At 33.7% G+C, this 22114-nt stretch overlaps 4 protein-coding genes across 19 annotated transcripts in view; 2 read left to right on the top strand and 2 right to left on the bottom strand.

Annotated features, from left to right (window-relative positions):
- Positions 1 to 12624, top strand: part of LOC129793347 (potassium voltage-gated channel protein Shab) — a 73830-nt gene extending 61206 nt beyond the window's left edge. For 8 of the 14 annotated variants that reach the window (XM_055833260.1, XM_055833256.1, XM_055833253.1 and 5 more), the window contains 3 exons: positions 7178 to 8095; positions 8164 to 8449; positions 8742 to 12624. In XM_055833260.1, coding sequence (XP_055689235.1) covers positions 7178 to 8095; positions 8164 to 8449; positions 8742 to 8899 — 1362 coding nt within the window. In that variant the 3' untranslated portion in view covers positions 8900 to 12624. The remainder of the gene's footprint in view (positions 1 to 7177; positions 8096 to 8163; positions 8450 to 8741) is intronic. The other 6 variants (XM_055833251.1, XM_055833261.1, XM_055833258.1 and 3 more) reach the window with 3 other exon arrangements.
- Positions 12479 to 19159, bottom strand: LOC129793373 (TOM1-like protein 2). 3 transcript variants are annotated; one of them, XM_055833342.1, is made up of 7 exons: positions 18973 to 19159; positions 16193 to 16644; positions 15990 to 16076; positions 15286 to 15921; positions 14995 to 15006; positions 14109 to 14159; positions 12479 to 13873 (listed from the first exon to the last, which is right to left on the bottom strand). In XM_055833342.1, the coding sequence occupies exons 1-7, from the start codon at positions 19037 to 19039 to the stop codon at positions 13655 to 13657; spliced, it is 1524 nt and encodes a 507-aa protein (XP_055689317.1). In that variant the 5' UTR covers positions 19040 to 19159; the 3' UTR covers positions 12479 to 13654. The 3 variants fall into 3 exon arrangements, with proteins under 3 accessions (XP_055689317.1, XP_055689318.1, XP_055689319.1); XM_055833343.1 differs by lacking the exon at positions 14995 to 15006; XM_055833344.1 differs by lacking the exons at positions 14109 to 14159; positions 14995 to 15006.
- A 9-nt stretch (positions 19160 to 19168) lies between these two features.
- On the top strand, positions 19169 to 21070 carry LOC129793387 (cytochrome b-c1 complex subunit 2, mitochondrial). Its single transcript, XM_055833367.1, has 4 exons — positions 19169 to 19341; positions 19506 to 20092; positions 20157 to 20778; positions 20845 to 21070. The coding sequence occupies exons 1-4, from the start codon at positions 19297 to 19299 to the stop codon at positions 20926 to 20928; spliced, it is 1338 nt and encodes a 445-aa protein (XP_055689342.1). The 5' UTR covers positions 19169 to 19296; the 3' UTR covers positions 20929 to 21070.
- LOC129793416 (syntaxin-8) lies at positions 20946 to 22097 on the bottom strand. The gene is made up of 2 exons (XM_055833419.1): positions 21902 to 22097; positions 20946 to 21802 (listed from the first exon to the last, which is right to left on the bottom strand). The coding sequence occupies exons 1-2, from the start codon at positions 21925 to 21927 to the stop codon at positions 21130 to 21132; spliced, it is 699 nt and encodes a 232-aa protein (XP_055689394.1). The 5' UTR covers positions 21928 to 22097; the 3' UTR covers positions 20946 to 21129.
- Between the last annotated feature and the right edge of the window lie 17 nt (positions 22098 to 22114).

Raw genomic sequence — 22114 nt, 5'->3', positions numbered from 1 at the left:
TTAACCATCTTAAGACTAAAAATTGAAATACAGCCACAAAACCTGTATAGTTGAATGATTTTGATTTTTAGCTATTATTTTAAGTAAAAATCTTCTATTAGCGACTGTGGAAATACTCGAAAAAACAAATCGGATGCAGTCTAAATTTCACATGTGTTTTATTTCAATAATTTTCTTAAAAATAAGAATAATATAATCTATGAGTTATGTGTTAAATTTTGAGAATATTTCTTTGCTTGAAAGTTTCTATAATCCCTTAGTGAGCAGCCCCTTGAGTTTACAACAAACTATGTAAACGTAATGTTATGTAATTTCTCTTTACTGCAATTTTCTCCTTCTCTGAAACCCCCCTACAAATGCAATCATTATTTCAGGAGATCAAAGCCGAATTTGTTGTTCAGTGTAAATTGTGGAAACCAATTTTATAGCATATTTTCGTCGATATAATTAAAAAGCCACTCAATGTTTTTTTTTCTATTCTGTTTTTCTATTGATAACTCAAAGTTAGCAAAGCGTTAAATTATATAGTATATTCTCTTTGTTTTATTTAAGATTTTTTTAAATTTCTTATAATTTAATATAATAAACTTTCTTCACTCGACTTTACTTTGTTCTAAGTCAGTGAATTTTCAAAAACCTTTCCATGTTCGTTAGAATATAATTTTTCACGTAAAAAGAAAATAAATTAATTTAAATACCCTGAAAGCAGATCTCAGAATGTATAACCCTCACCATAAATTCATTCTTGTGCACCAGGTTTTCCATTTGAAAATATTAATTAAGGAACATTCACAGTGGAGACGCCTGGTAAATACCGGGGGGGTATTTCACAATGTTTTCCCTGCTGGAGTTTGTCCCCAAAAATTTATGCTTAGTCCAGCATTTTTGGGTAGGGGGTGTGTGTGTGTTCTTTCGGGGGTGAAAATTATGTTGAAAATGAAAAGTAAATAAGCTAGGTATATAGAATAAATCACGCAGAGAATGCATTTTCACTGGCACGAGATAGAGAGGTTGAATGGAATTGTGTGTTTGTACATACGGGAAATTCTTCATGCTATAAATTTATTAACATCACATCGTATTAGTATCCTTTGGTGGAAATTGCTGAATAATGTTGTCTGCTTTCATTGGTTGGAGTGTTTGAAATTACTTTTATGCGCAAAAGTTCTTTCTTTAAGGGTTATATTCTTGCAATTTTATTGCGCATTTCTTGTCATGCTATTGTGTAGGTATTTCTTTTTCTCTCTGCAAAAATGCATAAAATAAGTAACGGCTAAGAATCTTCAAATAGGTCATTAACCATAGATTATGTATAAAAAATGACATTTAATTAACTGTGAAACATTGACGTTTCTTTTAAATTGTCAAAAAAACTGTCACCTGCATGTATCAGATATATCTACCAAATAATAACTAAGAATTAGTGAGAAATTAATCCAAATGATTTATGTGCCTTATACTAACTTTAGCCCTTTTTGGGTTTTATATACAAAAAGCTTTTAAGCTTCCATGACAAAATGCAGAATATCCCACTAATCTCTGAAAATTATTTTACAACAATATTAAATAAACAAGAAAAATAAAATAAATTATGTAAAGCACGTACTACAGTCACAATCTACAATCTTTACAAACATATTTTTAAAAATTGTTTTGATTCATTTTTTCCTTTTTTTTCTTCTTCATTTTTTGCATATATTGGTGATTTTGTATTTTTACGCGGTGAGAGAAGAACTTTTCAGGTAAATTTTCATTTCAACGAGGAAATTAAAAAAAAATGACAATTGATGTTGTAATCATAAATGGAAAAAGTGTGGAAAATAATGTGGGAAAGTGATTGAAAACTGACAAAGCTTCCCGTGTTTCTATAAATCACCCGTCATTGTTCTAATTTGATGTGCCTTTAATATATTATTTAATTTTTATTAACATTTTTATTAACATTTCTATTGCATTTTTATAAATTGTTTTCTTTCTCCGAAATTTGAACGATATGTTTTTTTTTATTTTCAAGTTGGAGGTTTAATGGATTTATTTTACAAAATACGGATATTACGCTTTACACGCAAAGAAATAAAGATGTTCCGTTTTTTTTACATTTTTCTTTCCAAAAGTTCAATTTATGTTCACGAAATTTATTTTCATTATCACCTATATACATATATTCTTATAATTTTATAATTAATTTTTACTATAAATGATTTTGTTATGTTCTCACAAGCGGAATCCCTTTTCAGGGAACCGGAAACTGTCGTGGTGAATGCATTCCACTGCGGAAGAAGAGTGTGTAGAATAAATCGTCGATTTAAACGCGTTTCTCATCAGTTAGAACCGATGCAATAAAAAATAGGAACGCAAAAAACCCATGTAACCTGCGGAAAATGCGGGGCTTTCAGAGACAGGATGCAGCTGCTCAGAAAGAAAAAAATCCCATTGAAAATATTCACCATGGATAAATGGCAAAAAAAAACTCTTGAACTTTTTGCACACACCTCTATAGTTTTCACTCTAGCCTAGAGCGCCAATTGGAAGAAAATATTTATTTAAATTTTATTAAAAAAAAGTTCTTTCTCTCTCTTCTTCACCGCAAATGCCTCCCACTTGAATTATTCTCATGATCAAATAAACAAAAAACAGAGAAAATTTAACTTCAAGATTTTAATGACCCAAAAGTTAATTTCAAATTACCAGGTGAGTTATGTTTTGTTGCTTCTCAATCTTATGTTTTTACAGAAAGTGTTGTTTAAGTGCAATTTTTTGTTGTCTTCCGTTTAACACTATTCACATACAATTTGTGACTAAATCGGCATTCCCTGTCATTACCTTTTCAAAGCTAAATACTCTAAATAAGTAGCCCGAGATAAATTCTCTTTTTAAGAAAAATTCGTCTCACTAATTAATATTCACATTACCTACTTATATCATTTTTTTTATTTTCACAAAATTTTCCTTTCATTTTACCTTTTTAGGTTTCTCTCACATATGATAAAATGAAAAGGAAACAAAATTAACTTTTGCATTTTCATTTTCAAATTATTGGGGTATATTTGGGATGGATTTGAATCTATGCAACAACATAGCAAAGATAAAATTGGGATTTTCTTTCGTATTTGCATTTAATTTGCATAAGAATATGAAAGGATCACATGAGTACGTTGCAATATAATTTTGCAAACTACAAATTTAATTTATCTGATTAAATTCTGCAAAAGCAAATGTATTTTATCCACATGTTAATGTTGGAAAATTTTCTTTAAAATTCTGTATAAGTTTTATAAGGAAAATTAATGTACCTATATTTTGATGTTAAATGCAAACTTTCTTTACATTTTTTTATCAAGTGTTTCCTGAATTTTGGTGAATGTGTATGTGATAAGAGCTTCCAAAAAAATAAAAATACCCAAAAATAAAAATTCTGATGAAACGCGATACTATGTTTTTCACATAAACACAAACGCAAACTCACAAAAATGTAGAAAAAATCTAATAGAAACGTTATGTTTCATCACAATCCAAAAACAGTAAAAAACAAAGTATGAAAAAAAAATTATTTAAAAATAATTCAACGCCTTTTTATAAAGGAATTACAAAACATTTTATTCATAAAAATTATTAATTTATTTAATCCACTTATGTAAAAAATTATTTAAAAAAAAAGGCGAAAAAAGTTCTCTCATTTGAATGATGTTACAAAGAAAGCTTTAAAATATAATTTTATAAAAAACTTTTGTGCATATTGCCCTTTGACCCTGACGTAATAATGCACGTAACTTTTTTTGTAAATACATTTCCCTTCAAACCCTTATAGCAGCATTTCTGTTGTAGTATAAAAATGCAAAGGAAAAGAAAATTCCACTTTTGGATAAGCATAGAGAGAGAATCTCATTATTCATGTTCCTGATAGTATCAACTTTTATTGCTTTGCGCATTCCCAGGATATTTTCATGCTTGTTGTTGCAGAAGAAAGAAAGGCTTTAAAAGGCGCCTTTAATGAATTACAACGCGCGTGGTCTTAAAGCTGGTGTGGTTATATTTTCCATATTCATGGGAAAAAATGTAACCCATTCTCTCTAATAAACATTTTTCCCTGATTTAATGGGAAAAAATTTAAATTTTTTCTTCCTTCAAATGAATTATAAAATTTCTCTTTCTTTTTGATTTTTTTTCGTTGTAATTACACGTGATTTCTTATTTTCAAGGGTTTTGCTGGAATAATAAAAATCTCGTGTGTGTGCTGAATGAGCACAAATTGATGGTGATAGAGAAAGAAAATCAAATTTCACTCTGCTTTGTGCGAAAAAAAAAACCACAAATTCAACTTGATTCCGGGCAATTTTCGTTGTAATTTGTGTATCACCCTTTTTCCCATTTTCCTCTTTCTTGCAGCCACCACTGTGAATAAATGAGACTTCCTGGTTTATCTTTCCCACACCCCATATTGTCCGAGATTTTCGCGCAACATACATGGGGAGAATAATAGTGATGTACATTTTGTAATCAATTTAGTTTACAATGGAGAATTTTATTAGGTATTATTCGTATTATTATTTTTGTATACATTATATTTTCATATTAAAACTACAATTTTGATTTAAAAGTTTCTTGGGAATTTAAGATAAAGATAGGGGCGTCTGGTAATTTACTAGGCTTCTCCACGAATATGAAAAAATGTCATAAATCAATTTTCTAAAAGCTCTAATCTAACATATCAAAATAAGTTTAAAAGAAAGATGGATTCACAAGGATGCACCAGGCGTCTCCATCTCTATCTACTCCTTCATCAGGCATCTATAAACTATTTTATATTGTTCTACATTATACGAAAGAAAACACGGAGGTAGTTTTTCGAAAACATTGCGTTAGATAACGTGTATAGTAATATGAACATCACTGACTAGCCCCAAGTACGGCGAAAATCGATATAGCTTCTCCCCCCTACATTGGGTAAACCAAGTGAATGTGTATATTCTATGGCAATAACTATATATACTCTTGATGCCAATTATTTGCGTGAACAAGAAATGAATGCGAGAATTTCTCTTCTGCTCCAATTCGGTGGGTTCTATCATATACAGAAACCCAACCACAAGAGTTGGCAGGAAAAGCAGTGAGAAAAGTCATTATATCAGCACATTCTTCACCATCCCGCTCCTCCCGAGAAACATCCTCCTTTTTTCAACTATTCCTCCATGCGAATGTTTTATTGCATCCTCCTTCGCCTTAAGAAACTAACCAAAAAAAACTATTGTACAAAAAATACATCCTTAAAGGGATTTATTAACATTAACACGTTCCAAGTGTGCTTTCGTTTGATATATCCTTAACTTTGTTGGTGTCCTCTCGTCTCATGGAGTGAAAATACATTTTCTCCGCGATTAATGCGAAAATTCCTGATAAATATATCTATATTAATTGATTCAGTGAAGGCATGACTCAATAATTTGCACAAAACTATCCGCTCAGTAGTGATGTGCACACATAAGTTAAGTAGAATATTTTTGCTTAATTGCCTATGTGGAGGACACTTTAAACAGATGTGTCTCGTAGTAGAGCCTCTATAAAAGCTGCACAAGCTAGAAGGACACCCAATTATAATTTGGTATATGAGTGTTGCATAATTAAGTAGTTTTATGTGTGAATTACATTTTATACCATGTGTGGTACGGTGATTGCAACCGCAAAGTTTTACTCTGTGGTTGGTTTGGTATATTTTTAAATTTTGCAATTTTTCCTATGCCAAGAGAGTCATATCAAATTCACATATAACAATTTTCTGTCAATCAGTAGACAAATAGCATAATCTTCTATCAGACTGCGCGATTTTCGCTTATAGTGGTAAAGTTTCATTCAAACCGACTTTACACGTAGTAATAGTAGCATTTTATAATAATACATACTATAATGAACGTACCCATAATTCTTCGCAAACGTAAGCATCCCATTTCTCCCCTTCATACCCCTTTCCACTTGCGCGACAACATTGCAGTCAAAACACTTTTATACATCCTCTGCAAATTAATCTCCTGTGAAGAGGAGATAAGGAGCACAAATAGTATCTTCTCTTCTCTAATAATAAAATGCCCATAAACTGCTAATCCAATAACTTTCTTAATTACCAAAAGAGAAATGCTGGAAAAACATGCCAGTTTGTGTTATTCACGTTATATTGTTTACATTGACAGAGATTCCAGAAATTCAATATTAAGGATATCAAGAGTAGTATTCCCTAAGAAAATATTTTCTTTTGTATCAAAGTATATTCAGGGGGATTTTAAAGAGGAACATGATGGTAATTTTATTAAACTTAAAGCTTTCTCTTGAATATTATTCTGTAGAATTTATTATTTATATGATTATTTTTAAATATTAGTATTTAGCAATGCATTGTAGATTCATTATACATTAGTTTTTTATTAAGGTATTTCATTTACAGCAAATAATTTTAAACATTTATTTAAAAAAAAAAAGATATATTTTTGAGTTTTTGAAGTCGAAAATAAATTTTAATTTGAATTTTTAAATAAAATTTCCTTAAAAGTCAATCAATTTAATTCGCAGAATTTTACAGAGACAATATAGTTTTCTGTGCTTGAACGGCTTGAGTTGAATTAATTAATTAAAATGGAAACTAATCTTAAGCCTCACACACAGATATTCTTTCCATTCATTAGATTTAACATACACTTGCACTAACTTTATACCTAACTAATCCTCTTGAACGATTGAATTTCAATGGTTTCTACTTTGTTTTAATTCACAAGTCGACTTACACGAGGCTTTAGCTAAATGCAAGTTAATTGCTTCCTCTTGGTACAAAATAGAACTTTGATGTAGAAAAATAGAGAGAGAGACTTACCCATTATGCTTTTTTGTTGTTGTAGGAGAAAATGAATTTTCACTCCATGTTTTTTTTTCTGCTGTAGAAGTGCATGAGTAAAACTTTCTCCATATGCCTTTGCGCGGTGTGTGTGTGTTCTTTTTCCTGGTAGTACCAAATGTACCATTTTTTCTCACTGTTTCCTGTGTGGCAAAGGACATGAAGAATGTTCGTTACATAGTTTGTTCTTGTGATGCAATAAATTCAAAATGTTTACCATGCTCTTGTCTTTTTCGGCAATATGGCGACGGGTGGCGTCCTTTGCGTGGGAATATATTTTTTGTTTTTCAACAAAATCAGGATATACGTGATTTTATCGATGCTGAGGGCTTAATGCCACTGCCAACGTCGGATTTCACCTTCCCCGTGTCGCTGGAAATGAAATCCTTCAATAGTCGCCAAAATGGTGCCTCGATGGCCCTTCAGGCGCCACCAGCTGCGTCCTTCAGCACCGTTACGCTACCACTGGAGACCCCGCTGAAATCCTACGGTACACCAACGGCCACATCGATGGGTGGTGCTGCCAATGGAGACTTAGCGAGTGTAGATAGCTCCGATACATACGCCAGCTGCCAGACACATCCATTCCACTCTCAGGGTGATCTCACGTCCGATATGTTGGATGCAGTTTGTGATTTTGATTTAGAAACCAACAATCTGTACATTAACCCCCTTGAGGTGAGATCACAGGTGAAGAAGTCCACATCTGGCGATACGGCACTCAGGAACTTGGGTACGAGTCCCGAAGAAGACTTTCAGACACTCCAAGCATTTGAAGCACCCGAACGGGGAAGTCGTGCAAGTTTGGGTGAGACACCATCGTTGCCAAAGCACCGTAAGACGCGCTTTCAGCAGCAGAGCTTGAAGTCGAGGACACGCTTTGAAGATAGCAAGATGTCCCAGGAGAGTCTCAATGAGAATGGCAGCAAGAAGAATCGTAGAGCTTCCTTTATGCCCGCTAAGAGCCTCGCTTCGGCAACAAAGCTCATCAATCAGCACTTATTTGGCATTCAGAGTTCAAGTCCGAAAAATAAGGGTGACACGAAGTTATCTTCCTCAATTGATTCCATTGATTCATCACCTCAGCTTGAGTCCCATCGTCGTTCCAAGTCCATTCTCAAGAACAAAACGGATGCTGTTAAGGCCCTTGCGGATCCTGAGAGTGAGCGTCTCTTGTCTGACAATATGTCCGGATCGGGAGTGTCAGACAATGGAACGGTATGTGTAGAGAGAGAGAGAGCTTTGTGAATCTATTCATCTTCTAATTGTCTTGTGGTTGTTTCCAGATTGAAGCTGACTACTCCCCCAATCGAATGGTAACAGCACTCTCTTCGGCAGCAATGATACCTCTTGCGGGGAAGCATCGCCCACTTCTGCAGCAGCGCTCTGTACCAACTGGATCGAGTACTCCACCGCTAAAGCCTACGAAATTCCAAGTGCCACGCTATCCAGAGGAGCTGATGGTGCGTCAGGGAAAGTCCACCCTACAGCGCAGCATGGGGATTCCCTCGTACATTGATAGCTTCTCCAGTGATGGGAAGTCTGATTCTGTGCTACGCGACAGTAGCTTAGGTGAGATCCCACTTCTTACCTCCTATTCACTTATAGCCACGCGGAAAGTAAAATCTGCATTAGAAACATCAAAAACTCTAAGACCAAAAGACACATTTCACTTTGAGATTTTTTAAAGAGTTTTAAATTAATTTAGAAATATTTTTGTTCAAAAGAAAACTAAGAAAAGAAAATCAATTCCTTTCATTTAGAGGTATATTGTCACATTTTTTACCTATAGACACATTAAAACACAAAAATTGGTTGCACAAAAAACACACACTAATATTGGACCTAAAATGGTCAATTACAGCTGGAATTTTTACAGAATCCGAGACGGCTTTCTCAACTGCATTCCCATCGTCATCCGTTACAAAAGGAGTTGACAAGGATGAGGAATTCAATTCAGGTGATGAGTGCAGATCGCTACTGCGTGGAAATTCAACGGAAAATCGCGATTCTAGTTCGTAGCATTTAAAGGTAAAACAAATTGTTCCCTTTTAAGCTCCCTCCTTTAGAAAAAAAAAAAAATGATTTTAATGCTCATTTCGTCCTCTAATACAGAGATTTTCGCCAAATGTATAGAGAAGCATATAAGAGAGAAACGACAAGTAGAGACTTTAAAGAAAAAAAAATTGACAAATTGCATCAAAAAAATGTTGAGTCTGTAGAAAAGTGCTAAAAAGCTATATATTTTCACAAGCAAGTAAAAAAAAAACTTTGTGTAAAAGAACTTTCATTTCAACGTTAAATGCAAAAATTGAAAAGACACTCCTCCAGGATAAAAGTTTATCTGTTTGAAAGCAATAAAATTTCTTATTATGGAAATATTTTTATGGTGTAAAATTTTATACTCAGAGGATGACTTCTTTACTTTCTCCCTCCTCTTTAACTCTCCCTTACACTCCTCAAAATATCCTGGTTGCAAATCAACAAATTATTTCACATAAAGAAAAAAAGACTCGTCTCGACCTTAATAAATATTCTTTTTCATCACAGAAATTTCGTCAATTTTATGCAAGAATATGTTCAAGTAAAATGAAGGAGAATTCTCTTTTTCTCAAAAATATACACAACAAAAAATACTTTAATGAACTATCCGAAGGAACAAAAAAAATTAAAAATATGAAAAAGAAAATTCATTGAAGAGACATTAAAAAAAAATGTTAACGTGAATGATGGCTTTTATCTGTGATTACAATTAAAAAAAAAGATGAATTATATAGAGTTTTAAAACTATATTATTAAACACAGAGAATAAAAAATATATAGAAGAAAAAAGTCTTATATCAATAAAAAAATATTATTAAAAAATAAAGATCATTACCCTCTCGCATAAGAATGTAAAAAATTGATGTTTCTTATGTTTTACCCCAAAACCATGCAGATTAAATTACACCTAATTTTAGCATTATCGTACGTTTTAAAAAGAAAAGCTAGGTTTAATTAAATAGGAATAATATAAATATAGTTAGTGAATGGTGAAAAACAATAAATTACAATTATATCAAATTTTTTCGAACAAAAAAAATATCTGCCTAAATTCGGCGTCACTCTAAAAATAAAAATTCGCTGCCAAAATTATTAAGAATATTATTAAAGCACACCAAAAATTAAAAAAGGAATTGTAAAAAAAAACATTATCAAAAATTGGTATATCATGGACGTAAGAGACGTTTTTTTTATTTGCTTGAATATCATGAGAAAGTTTGAAAAAAAATCATTTATAATCTTTTATACATTAGCTTGTGCACAAGTTTTTTCTAAAATGAATTTAACGAATTCTTTAATGGCATTAAAGCGATATTTTCACATTAATTCAATTTGCAATCGTTTTCTTTACGAATTTGTTAAATTGAAATCAATTTCTTGAAAAAAAAAATCAAAATGAAATTAAACTTAAACCAACCAAATAATAATTAAACTTAAGTAGAATTTTCTTTTTGATTTGATTTTAAATAAATTATAAAAAAAAACTTCGAGAGAGCGCTAAGTCATGATTATTTTCAGATTACTCACCATGGCGTTATCTTGCTTTATTGAATTCTTTAAGAATATTTGTTACAAAAATCTCTTTAATAATAATAATTTAAATGATGATTTTGTCTAATAACTATAATTAAAAAAAATATATACAAAAGAATATTACAGACTTCGTGGCTTGTATCAGCACTTGTAGTAAAGGCCATACATGGTCTCAACTGAAAGTGGTGATATAAGCGACAAATTATTTTAAAATAGGTAAAGTAATAGCTTTTATAATAAAGTCTTGCCATTGAAAAATCTATAAGGTTTAGCAGGTAGCGTCTTTAGGAGAAAAATCATGAAAGTGTCATGATGTTGATCTCTTTGCGAAGATTTTTTTTTCATTTGCAAAAGCGTAAAAATAGGGAATAAAATTTTTACTAAAAAAACCTCAAACAATTTAAAGCGAACAAAAGTAGGGCAATAAGGATCCACATAAAATATAGTTTAAAATAAAAAAAAATGCTGCCGGATAAAAATATAAAAATAAATAACAAAAAAGTATTGCAAAATATCCCCAAAAAAATTAAGAAAAAATATACACATTATAGCACGAGTAAAAATAATTTTGTGTTGGGTTTTTCTCATATTTTCAGATGAACATTTCTACATAGTTTTTTTCCTTTCCATACAGATGATATTAAAACATTTTATTTTTTTCAAAATATTCTCTTTACATGTGCTATTAATTATATAGTATACAAAAATATTTAAAAACAAAACTGCAACAACAAAAAACAGCTTGAAATGAGAAAAAACAATATTTATGAGAGTTTGTAAATAAAAAAAAAATGAAAAGAAAATTTATAAAAGATAAAATCATTCCTTTTGCTTAGAATTTAGAGAAAAAATGAGAATATACAAATTTTGTTTTTTTTTATAAATATATTAAAGAAAATACTAATATAGCTGAGAAAATAAATCTTCTACTTCTGGAAACAAGCAAAGCGAATTTGCGAAATTTAAAGACAACTTTCCAACATTTTGAGAATTATATTACGACAAAAACAATATAAAAAATATTATTTTAAAGCATAATTACTTAATTTTTTTCAAACAAATTTTTGCAAATTTGTTTTCAATAAAAATTTTTATACCGGATAAAAGCTTAATAAATGTGCGTGAAAAAAATATTTCGAGAAATAAATTGAAGATGAAAACTTCGAAAAAATGCCAAGGAAGTGGATGAGATCAGCCAAAGTCTGATTATGAGAGACATATCACATAAACACTCATTTACACTATAAATTATACATTTTAAAAATAATGAAAAAAAAATAATAAGTTATTGCGATAAGAAATCATGCTAAGATTGGATGGAAAAGACGATAAAATTGCAAAGAATTCGATGAAATATAGGAAAAGAACTTTAAAAAAAATTGAATGCTGTGCAAATTTGGCAAATTCTTTGAATGCGCGGGACCTACATACTTACTTTTATTTTTTTTTATTTTTATTTTAAACTAAAAAAAATGGAAAGTTTATTTTGTGAAAAAAAAATTTAGAAGTTAATTTTTTAAGTTTACCATTTCTCATTGTAAATTTAACAATTTGATTTAAAAATAAGAACAATTTTTTTTTGGAAAATATGTCTAAAAATTTCTAAGATACTTAGAATTTTTTTCCAGCAATGTCCTGCATTAAAGTGAATTTGTTTCCTTAGAAGGTCACAAGAAGGAATCAATAAACAAAAAAGCAAAGAAATGATTAAAAAAAATTATCAATTCATTGCATATTTCAAAAACCCAAAAAAATGAAAAAAAAAACTTGAAAAAATAGGATTAATCAAATAGAAATCATCATTAATTATATTGTACATGTATATTTACAATCATTATATAGATTTAGGGAGGGGTGAAAAAAAACATAAGCTGTTCTGCAATAAAAGAAAACTTATTATTAAAAAAAAAACTATTGTGACAATTAAAAAAAAACAAATATGTATATGGCTAAAAAGGTGAAAGAAATACAAAACATTTGTCGCTCTACAATGTTATTATTATTAATAAAAAAAAAAGATTCTAATAAAGATTTTTCATTTGTTTTTTTATTATATTTTCGTGCACAATATAAATAAAATCATACAGATATAATACATTTTTTTTTAGCTTTTTTTATCTCTGGATTAAACATTCATAAGTTTATGATTTTTCATTAATATAATTTTTTTTTAATAAATACTCTCTTTTTTTCGTACGTTATAGTTTTTCCCTTGAATTTTTTTCTTCAAGTTTTCTGTTGGTTTGTTTTTTTTTTACTATTCTTGTCTATTTTTTATTCCATTCCATGTTTAACAATGTTTATTTTACAACTATTTATTTTCTTACTTAACTTTCTCATTTTCTCTCAATATAAAATAATACAGCACAATTATTCTGAAAGTCTTTTTCCAGTTATAATTAGTACAAAAATCTAAAATTTAATATCTTCAAAAAATTAATTATATTTCACATTTACTTTTATCTTTTTAAAGTTTTGGAATAATCGCGATGGTCTTGATTAAGATATTTTTCCCATTTTAAAATAACTTTATTTTTTCGTAAAAAATAAAAACATTCTTTAAAAGCCTATAATGAGCCTTTATAGAAAAAAAAAACAATTTTTAACTGCGAGAAAGAAATGCTAAGACTGTCTGACTAGAACAGATGCATAAAATATTTTAAAACCCTTCATTTTTTTCTTATTTACTTAAATTCTGTGATTATAAATTATTTTATCTCATCCATCCCAGCCAATTAAAGAAATAACAAAACTTTTTAAGGTTTTTTTTTTACTTTTTTCCACAATCATGTTATTTTCTATTTTGTAAATCTTTGGTTATTTTTTATATGATTTTTCCAACATTTTCTTATGTTATTATTTTTAAAAAATGTGTCTGCTTATTGTTTATTTGTTTTGTTTTTTTTTTACTTTCTTTTTTTTTTAATCAGCGTGATTAAACGAGAATTTTTATGCACAAAAAAATATTAAGATTTATCTTGTTTTTAATCTTAAATTGAAATCGGTGATGTTGATGCATTTTTCGTTCTTTTTTTCTTCTAAAATATCAGTGAAATGTATTTGGAAAAAGTTTTTTTTATTAGTTTTTCTCTCTCTGTCTTCTGCTCTGTACAAGCACTTTGTCTCTCATTCTCACTTTTCATTATTTTTTAGTTAATTTTCTTTTACCCATTTCATTCAAAACCTTCATTCAGCTTCATCTCAAAGTGCAATTAAACCATCTTCATCTTTGCGGGATTTATTGTGTCGCGTGGTGGGAGCTGTAGAAGCTGTCGCACCATTTGTCGCCGCGGCGGTTGAACCAACAGCCCCGGTTTGGCTAGGAATGCTGGGCAAATTTTCAGCGGCGGCCACCCTTTCCGCTAAGAATCGATCAAATTCCTTACTCGTCATTCTTGGTTTGTTGTCCGAGGTGGGTTGCTAATTTTTTTTTTCACAAAAAAAAAAAACATTATAAAATTAATTTTTCAAACATGCCAAAGATTGTGTTAAGGGGAGAAATATTTACCAATTTCTAATTTATTTCTTTTCACAAAGAGACAATTTTATACAAAAGCACAACGAATGTTTTCTTTTTTAAAATACAAAAAAATATAATTTTGTTTGTGTAAACATGGAAAAAAAATGAAGCAAAGAAAATATTCAATTGACTTACATCGTTTTCTAACCATGCTGCCATTTCGTCAAATTCTGATTCTCTGGCATTCTGTGGGTGGGACACAATATGTGTGAGATCAGATTTGTCGAAAAAAAAAGGATCAAAAACAAAAAGAATCCAAAAAGCACCAAAAAAAGAAGCATAAAAATGTCAGTGTTTGAAATGATTCTTTGTCACACAGCTAACATGTGAATAATGTAATTTTTTAGTGTAATTTTTATATCCATTAAATAAAAAAAATAATTTAGAAGGATCATCAGGACCATACCCTTTCCAACCTGACGTTAAAATTCTGAACTAAGAAAGGATTTTAACAGTTATGACGTCATATTTTCTTTAAGCTCAATACCTGCTGAAGGGGAAAATCATCATCGAAACATCATACATACAGGTAAAAAAAATAGAACAAACCCAAAATGATTAAAATTATTAATTTTCAATTACATAAGCTTCTCCTTTATTTTACAGCTGAAATCCAGATTATCCCTCAAAATGAGAATATTTTTCCTCCATTTAAGACTTGATTTTGTATTTTTTATTGTTTTAATATAAAACTCACACACTTAAATAACCAAATGAGGATATATAGTGTAACGATACATATTTCCCAAAAATAACAGACACACTTTCTTCTTAATTAAAAATCTTTCATGTCCCTTTGTGTTTATTTTATCGTGTAAATATTTTTAGCAGGGTTTGAATTTTCTGTAGTGTAAACGGTGTGTAAACATATTTTGTAATGATGTTTTGCAACATAAAACAGTGTTTGGACTAAAATTTAAAAAAGAAAAAAACCTAATAGAAAATGTGAAGAAAACAGAAAATCCCATAAAAATAGTTTTTTTTTGGAGGATAAAGAAGGGGATAAAAATTCATTTCTTACCTCTTTCACATTCTAAAATCAACCAAAAGAACGTAAAAAGTGAGTGGGGACATCGTAAAATGAAAAGAAAGATAACGGTAGTGTGTCAACAAATAAATAAAATTTACAAAATATATTACAAAATGCTTTAAAATTGTTTTAAAAAAAATTGCAAATAACTTTGAAATTTTTTTAAATTTTCTCTTGCACAATAAAGAAGATTGATTCGCAAAAAGATAATATACTTTCACACTGACTTTTGACAAAAGAGAGAAAATACTGCAAAATATGAAATACAGAATATCAACTCACCAGGTCGTGTGGTCCTTTAGTCGTTGTGGTATCTTTTTGTGGTGTTCCCTTGGCCTGATCGCTCACATTGCGTGACTGTGCGAGCATATCGAATTCATCGACATCTCTGTGTTGCCCCACGGAGCCTGATTGTGCCGAAACACTGCTTATTTGCGACACTTTAGTCGTCTCCCCCATGCCCATTGCTGCAAATTGCTGCGGTAGCCCCCCAGCTGCTTCATCACTCAAATCAATCAGAGAATCCTTCGCGGCCGCTGTGGCTCCCTCCTCTGTTGCTGCTGGAGGTACCCCCATGGCTGCTCCGAGAATAGCAGATGGTGTTGCGGCAGCTTTTGTGTCACGATTCTTCTCAAAGCGTGAATATCGCAGAAATAAATTATTCAGTTCATCATTTATGCGTAGCAATTCAGCGGTGATCTCATCGTGATTCACTTTCCCAATCAACTCAACAATTCGTCCCTGCATCTCACGGCATGTATGCGCAAGATCTGTGAGCAATTTATGATCTGATGGATCCTCCTGACCGGGCTTCAACTCTGTCAGCATCTCTCCCAGAATCGACATGTTTACTGTCACAATATCCAGCTCTGATTGCAATTTTGCCACTTGCTCCGGCGACAGAGTCATTGGACCCGTCTTTATGGAGAAGAAAATAATCCAATTAATAATGATTTCTCTTTCAGAATTAAAATGGGAATTCTTACAATGCTTGTGGGTCCTGGGACAGTCACAGTTGTGTGTTGTGGGGAATTTGTCACAGTTGCAGCCTGAGACACTCCATCAGGAACACTCTGCCGTGAGAAAAAAAAATTACTTTCATTTAAAATAAATACATTCCAAAATACAACAAGTGTTGATGAAAGCATCAAAATTCAAATAAAAATACAACAATAAATCAAATTCTCACCCTCTGTGGTGTATAAATTGGCGCCATGGCATCCATATCGGTCATTGGGAATTCAATTCCCTTATTTTTCAGCTCTTGATACACCTGAACCACCCCATTAAGATCCGGCTGTGTGCGGAAGGTTTCCGCCCAAATCTGTATGAGATTTAGAACTTTCTCCTGCACAACAGCCGGTGGATCATTCTTCGGACCAATGAGCTTCACCAATTCCTGAATGAATTCCTTATTTGCCACAAGTACGTGAAAGGCCTTCCCGCAATTTTTTACACATGTTTCCAGCACTGTTAGTGTGTACATAATCACGGTATAGTTCTTTCCTGCATTCTGCTGAAGACGCTTCCGGATGGCTTTCATTGCATCTCGTGCTGCATCACTCGATTCATTAATCATATCGCAAATTTCCATATTCAGAGCCCAATTTTCCGATGCCAAACTCGAGTCTGTTGCTTGTTCTGAAAAAAAAAAAAAAATCCCAAATTATTTTACATGAGACATTGTAATTAACATGATTTTTTTTCGCTAAAAAAACGAGCATTACAGACGGAAAAAAATATACAAAGGTTGTGACCCCAAATGTCAGGATTGTGTCAATAAAAAAAGTCTGTAGACAATGTTGAGGCATCATAAATAGCATAATGATCGAGTTAATTTTCTTTTTAAGACTCATTTCTTGTTCCTCACATTTTAAATAATCCACCATACACGCATGTTTATGTATTTTTTATTCTTTTAGCTTGTTTCTTTTATAAATAAATACATACATACCTACAAAAACTCTTGAGTCATACGATATTGTCGATGTAGGTAATAAAATCGATATCACTCAATAAGTTCTTCATGAAGCCACAATAATGGATTTAAGTTACAATTTATATTAGCTCACGGCAATTCCAATTTATTTTATTTATTTACTAAAGGGGCAATTGATTAACAATTTAGAGCGACAACCATATACAATTTATTGATGTATTTAATACGTATTAGGCACTAATTTTGCAGTTTAAAATCAATTGGGTACTTGTGGATGTTATATGTTGCCTTAATTTCGTAACAATAAAGCATTGTTTAATCATTCAATATCCTACATATTATTATATTAAGAGGTTTATTGAATCAAGAATTTATATTTTACCTAATTAATTAATTGTATTAAAGTACAAAATACTTCAGAGAAAGAATTTTTCTTGTGAAATCCTTAATTTAGAAGTATAACGTTTGTTAGGATAAAATCATAAGGAATCTTAAGACAAATATTTAAAAATTATAAAGAACTTAGCAATTTGTCTTATAAGAATTTCTATTAGTTCTTTAGCATGAATCTTATTTGGTCTATTTTGCATTCATTCAAGACAAAACTTCTGTATTAATTCTCTCAATTTTTCTGCTTAATATTACTTTTCTTATACTTTGAGTACTTCGAAGATTACCTAATTAGCTAATGGATTAGAATTGGATATTTTCTTGCTGAATTTCATTTCTCAATTCCTCTTATTTTTCTCTGTATTGTCTCTAATCCACCCACATCCACATAGAATAGAGAATAATACTGTCCCAATTATGTGCTGAAAAGAGCGTCAAATTGCATTTCACCCGGGGCAGTCAGTGTGAAGAAAATGTCTTGCAATTCCCTCTCAAAGATTTTCTTCTTGCCTCTGTGAACGTTCACTCTTCCGTGGCGTCTTACAAAACAACTTTCATCCATGACTCCGATTTTTTTTATTTCATCTTTCTTGTTTGTCTGTCTAATTGGTCTTTTGTCTTACATGCACTGTGATGACCATTTCTCTGCGGACTCACGACGATGAGGGGGTGCTCAATCAAGCGCGGATGGGGAAAATGATAAGGTCTATGAATATGTCGTGATGTGGCTTTGAAGGTGACACCGGTGTTTTTCATTTTGTATATTCACCCGCGCCACTCTCTCGGCACTCATGGAGCGTCAATAATCAAATAAAGAGCCAGAGAAGGAGGAGAGCTGATAAGGTTTCCAACAGAGCACACGGCCTGACACCCCCGCCTTGGTGTTCGTTGACCTCATCAATGCATTTTAAATCAATATTTTTGGGTCTCCCGCATCTCAATATGCTGCCTAAATGCTTCGCAGAGAACACCCACCCATTATTGCCCCCTGCCAGAAACCTCCTAGCAAAGTGGCCCCAATTGGTTCTGTACGTAAAGAGCAGAATTCGGCAATTAACTTGATGGTTCTTTGTTGTTTTCTTCTGTGACCCGTCGAGTGCGACATTTTCACGCCTTGATAAATATTTAGGCAACACATAAATGACGCCCAATTGAAGCTATTTTCTCCTCCCGTGCTCAATCGTCTGCAATTAATCCGCTGAGGCATGTTTTCATCGTGTCCAGAAGCATCTCTCGCATTTGATTTGCGTCTCCTTCAGTTTATGAGAATTTTCTGTCTCCTCAATTGTGCGCACTTTTGCAATGCTTCTCACATAGTGACTCACACAGATCACAGAGCATTCTACACCTATCAATTAGGCGTCAAATCCATTTCACAGGAACGCAGTGCTTCTTATCAATTCCACCTCCCTTCTCCAGCTCTTTGACAATCATTCCAGGGGCTTGAGTTTTCAGCTCCACCCCACATTGGGACCTATGGGACGAACTACCAGGATGATAGGGAATGCAAAACATAGTCATAGAGATATGGGAAATGTTAAATATTTAGGAAGAATTTGCAGCTGAGTCATGAGAGCTCGTGACAGATGGGCAGAAGCCCCCCAATATCATCTTCCCCCACAACATCCCATCAAATTTACCGATTCTCTGTCCGACTTGGGTGGAAAAGGGATTCCCACCCAGTGCACCAACGTTGAAGAATGCCATTGCACTGGGATTCACTCCTTACACTCTGTTTAATCACCAGGAAAAATGCCACGGAAATCACTTAAAAAATTTTCTGCACAAAAACTTCTTTTTCTTCTGCTGAACCTTCTTCTTCTTCTTCGCCAGCGAATCGGCTACTAATCGGTTGTCGGGCACACGGTCTGTCATTGATCGGGCTTTAGAGAAAAGTCAGTTCTTTTCGCCAAGGGCACAAAAAAGTCCCATTTTCTGCAAAATATCCAAGTATTCAGGGGAGAATGGCAAGTTCCGCCTCGAAAGCACCTCTCTTCCGATCAGTTGCCGTAAGTATTCGGTCTTAACGGATTTTCTGGGAGCCTGGAAAATTGGGAAAAGTTAGGGGATACTTCGTGTTTTGGAGGCTGTTACGTAAAGCATAACCTTAAAAATTCAGAGAGATTTTTTCCAAAGAAAAAATGCAAATTCCTGTGATTTTTGTTCCTTTCAGATCCGCGGATTCGCCGCTCAGGCTGCCTCCAAGCCTCTACGTGGTAGTAGCGATGTGCATTCTACGGTGCTGCCGAATAAACTCGTCGTAGCATCAGCTGAGTCTGCAACACCCATCTCCAGGGTTTCCATCCTCTTCAATGCTGGCTCACGCAATGAGAACTACGACAATCTAGGTACCACCCACGTCCTCCGTGCTGCTGCTGGATTGACCACCAAGGGTTCCACCACGTTTGCAATTACACGCAATATTCAGCAAATTGGTGGCAATCTCAGCGTGACTAGTGATCGTGAAGTGATTGCTTACACGCTCGAGGTGACCCCAAATCATCTCGACACGGGACTCAAGTTCCTCCAGGACGTTGCCACTGGACAGGTATTCAAGCCATGGGAACTCGATGAGACCGCAACGCGTCTTCGGGAGGATTTAGCTCGTATCCCAGGACAGGTGCGTGCTATGGATCTCCTCCACCGTGCTGCTTTCCGTAGCGCTCTGGGGAATTCCATTTTCTGCCCCAAGCACCAGATTGGACGTATCTCCCCTGAGACTCTTCAGCATTATGTTGCATCCAACTTTACCACCAACAGGTAAGCTGGGATTTTTTTCCTGACCTCTAAATTACTTCTATAAAATCTGAAATCTTGGCCACAGGACTGCTGTTGTAGGAGTTGGCATTGACCACAATACGCTCTGTGGGTACGCCCAGAATCTTCCCATTGATTCCGGAGCTGGCAAGGAAAATTCTTCACCATTTGTGGGTGGCACAGAAGCCAGGTTAGATCGTGGAGGACAATGGGCTCACGTGGCTATAGCCACACAGGGAGAAGGTTGGAATACTAATCCGAAGGAAGCTCTGGCCTATCATGTTCTTCAGTACGCTGCTGGAGTTGGCCCATGGACAAAACGTGGTAATAATAATGGAATCATCGGGAAAGCTATCACCGGAACCCTCGGGGAGAAACCCTTCGGCTTTGGAGCCTTCAATGCCACATACAGTGACACAGGGCTCTTTGGATTCATCCTCTCAGCCGAAGCCAGGGATGCTGGGAAAGCAATTGAGGCTGCTGTGAAGACTCTCCGTTCAGGAAGCCTCACATCCGATGATATTGCCCGCGGGAAGGCACAATTTAGGAACGACTTCCTATACTGGGTGGAGAATGGGGAGAATCTAGCTGTTGATCTTGGAGCTCAGGCTGCCCTTTGCCGATCTGTGTTGTCTCCAGCACAGATAGTTGCTGAGATAGACGCGATTTCTGCATCAGATGTCAATGCTGTAAGTATTCATATCTTTAAATCCCTTCAAAAGGCACCCACTTGACCATCAAAATCTCTCAAACAGGTGGCAAAGAAGGTAGCATCCGGAAAACTCTCACTGGCAGCCGTTGGGAATTTGGCAACTGTACCCCATGTAGATCAGTTGTAAATCACTTTCCTTCTGTGTGTAATTAATAATATATTTAATTGAAACTCTGCAGTGAGTAATAAAGAAGCCCCCTACAGAAAGTTCCAACATCTCTTTCCGGGGGATAGATAATAATAATAAAAATAAATTGTTTGTTCCAAAATGTGGAATTTTGGGAAGTTTCCCTGCCCCAGTGTTAGCAGCAGAGCTCAATGGTGTATGCTAGATGAGGGCAACAATGATGATGGCTACAAAGAGGCCAATAATGATGCTCCAGTAGGGCCAGGTTCTATCTTTGGCGCTGACAACTTCAATTCGACGTGTCGCACTGTTTATTCTCGCATCTGTATGCTCCAGTTGATCAGCTATATCATCGATGATCTCATTTTGTGTCTCTACCTCATCTCCGATGCGCAAAGCCAAATCTTTCTGGCGGGAAATCACCTTCGATAGAGCTTCAAGTCCTTGATTCTGATCCTCAAGAATTTGTGCCTGTTGCTGCCGTAAATCCTTCACAGAGTACGTACTCGTATCAAGCATCTGATCGTCCTCCTCATCATCCCACAATCTCGATGTACCAGGCTGCAGAAGAGCACTCCGGGTGGCATCTCCAGTGCCTGCAAATTGATTCTGTAGCTGAATTAATTTCGACTGAAGCTGCTCAATTTGTCGCTGTCGCCTCTCTGCCTCCTCCGTCGTCAAGCTATCCATACGTCTTGTCTGTTCCAGCTTCTTCTCCAACGACACAAGCTCGGTTGAGAATTGTTTAAGGCGCATCCGGACATTCCCAGATAATTTTGAGTACTCATCTGAGAGACGTTGTTCGCGATTTCGTAGCACAATTTGCGATTGAATTTCCCGACTGAGGCGCTCACATGCCTCATATTCGGTAATCCTGCGGAAAAATAGAGCAAAAACAATATATTTAATTTAGTAAATTCTTTGTGTGAATAAATTGATAAGAAAAGTGAATCATCTTCAAGGTTGTCCTCACCATGAATCAACATCAACCAGAGACATCCTCACGGCTGGCTTTTAGCACGTTGTCTCAAATCCTTTGCACCTGTTTTAAGTCAGTTTTTAAGCAAAATTCCTATTAGTTTTCTGAAAAAATTAGAGAGGATCGAGAATTTTTGCATTGCAGAAAAAAACTTCTTCTTCTTCTTCTTCTTTTTATGTTTTTGCAGGGCCGGACGTCATTTCGACA

Source organism: Lutzomyia longipalpis, chromosome 3 (genome assembly GCF_024334085.1).
Source record: "Lutzomyia longipalpis isolate SR_M1_2022 chromosome 3, ASM2433408v1".
In the NCBI taxonomy this organism is placed as follows: Eukaryota; Metazoa; Arthropoda; class Insecta; order Diptera; family Psychodidae; genus Lutzomyia; species Lutzomyia longipalpis.
Note: the sequence above shows the minus strand (reverse complement) of the source record. Positions and strands in the feature narration are given on the sequence as shown.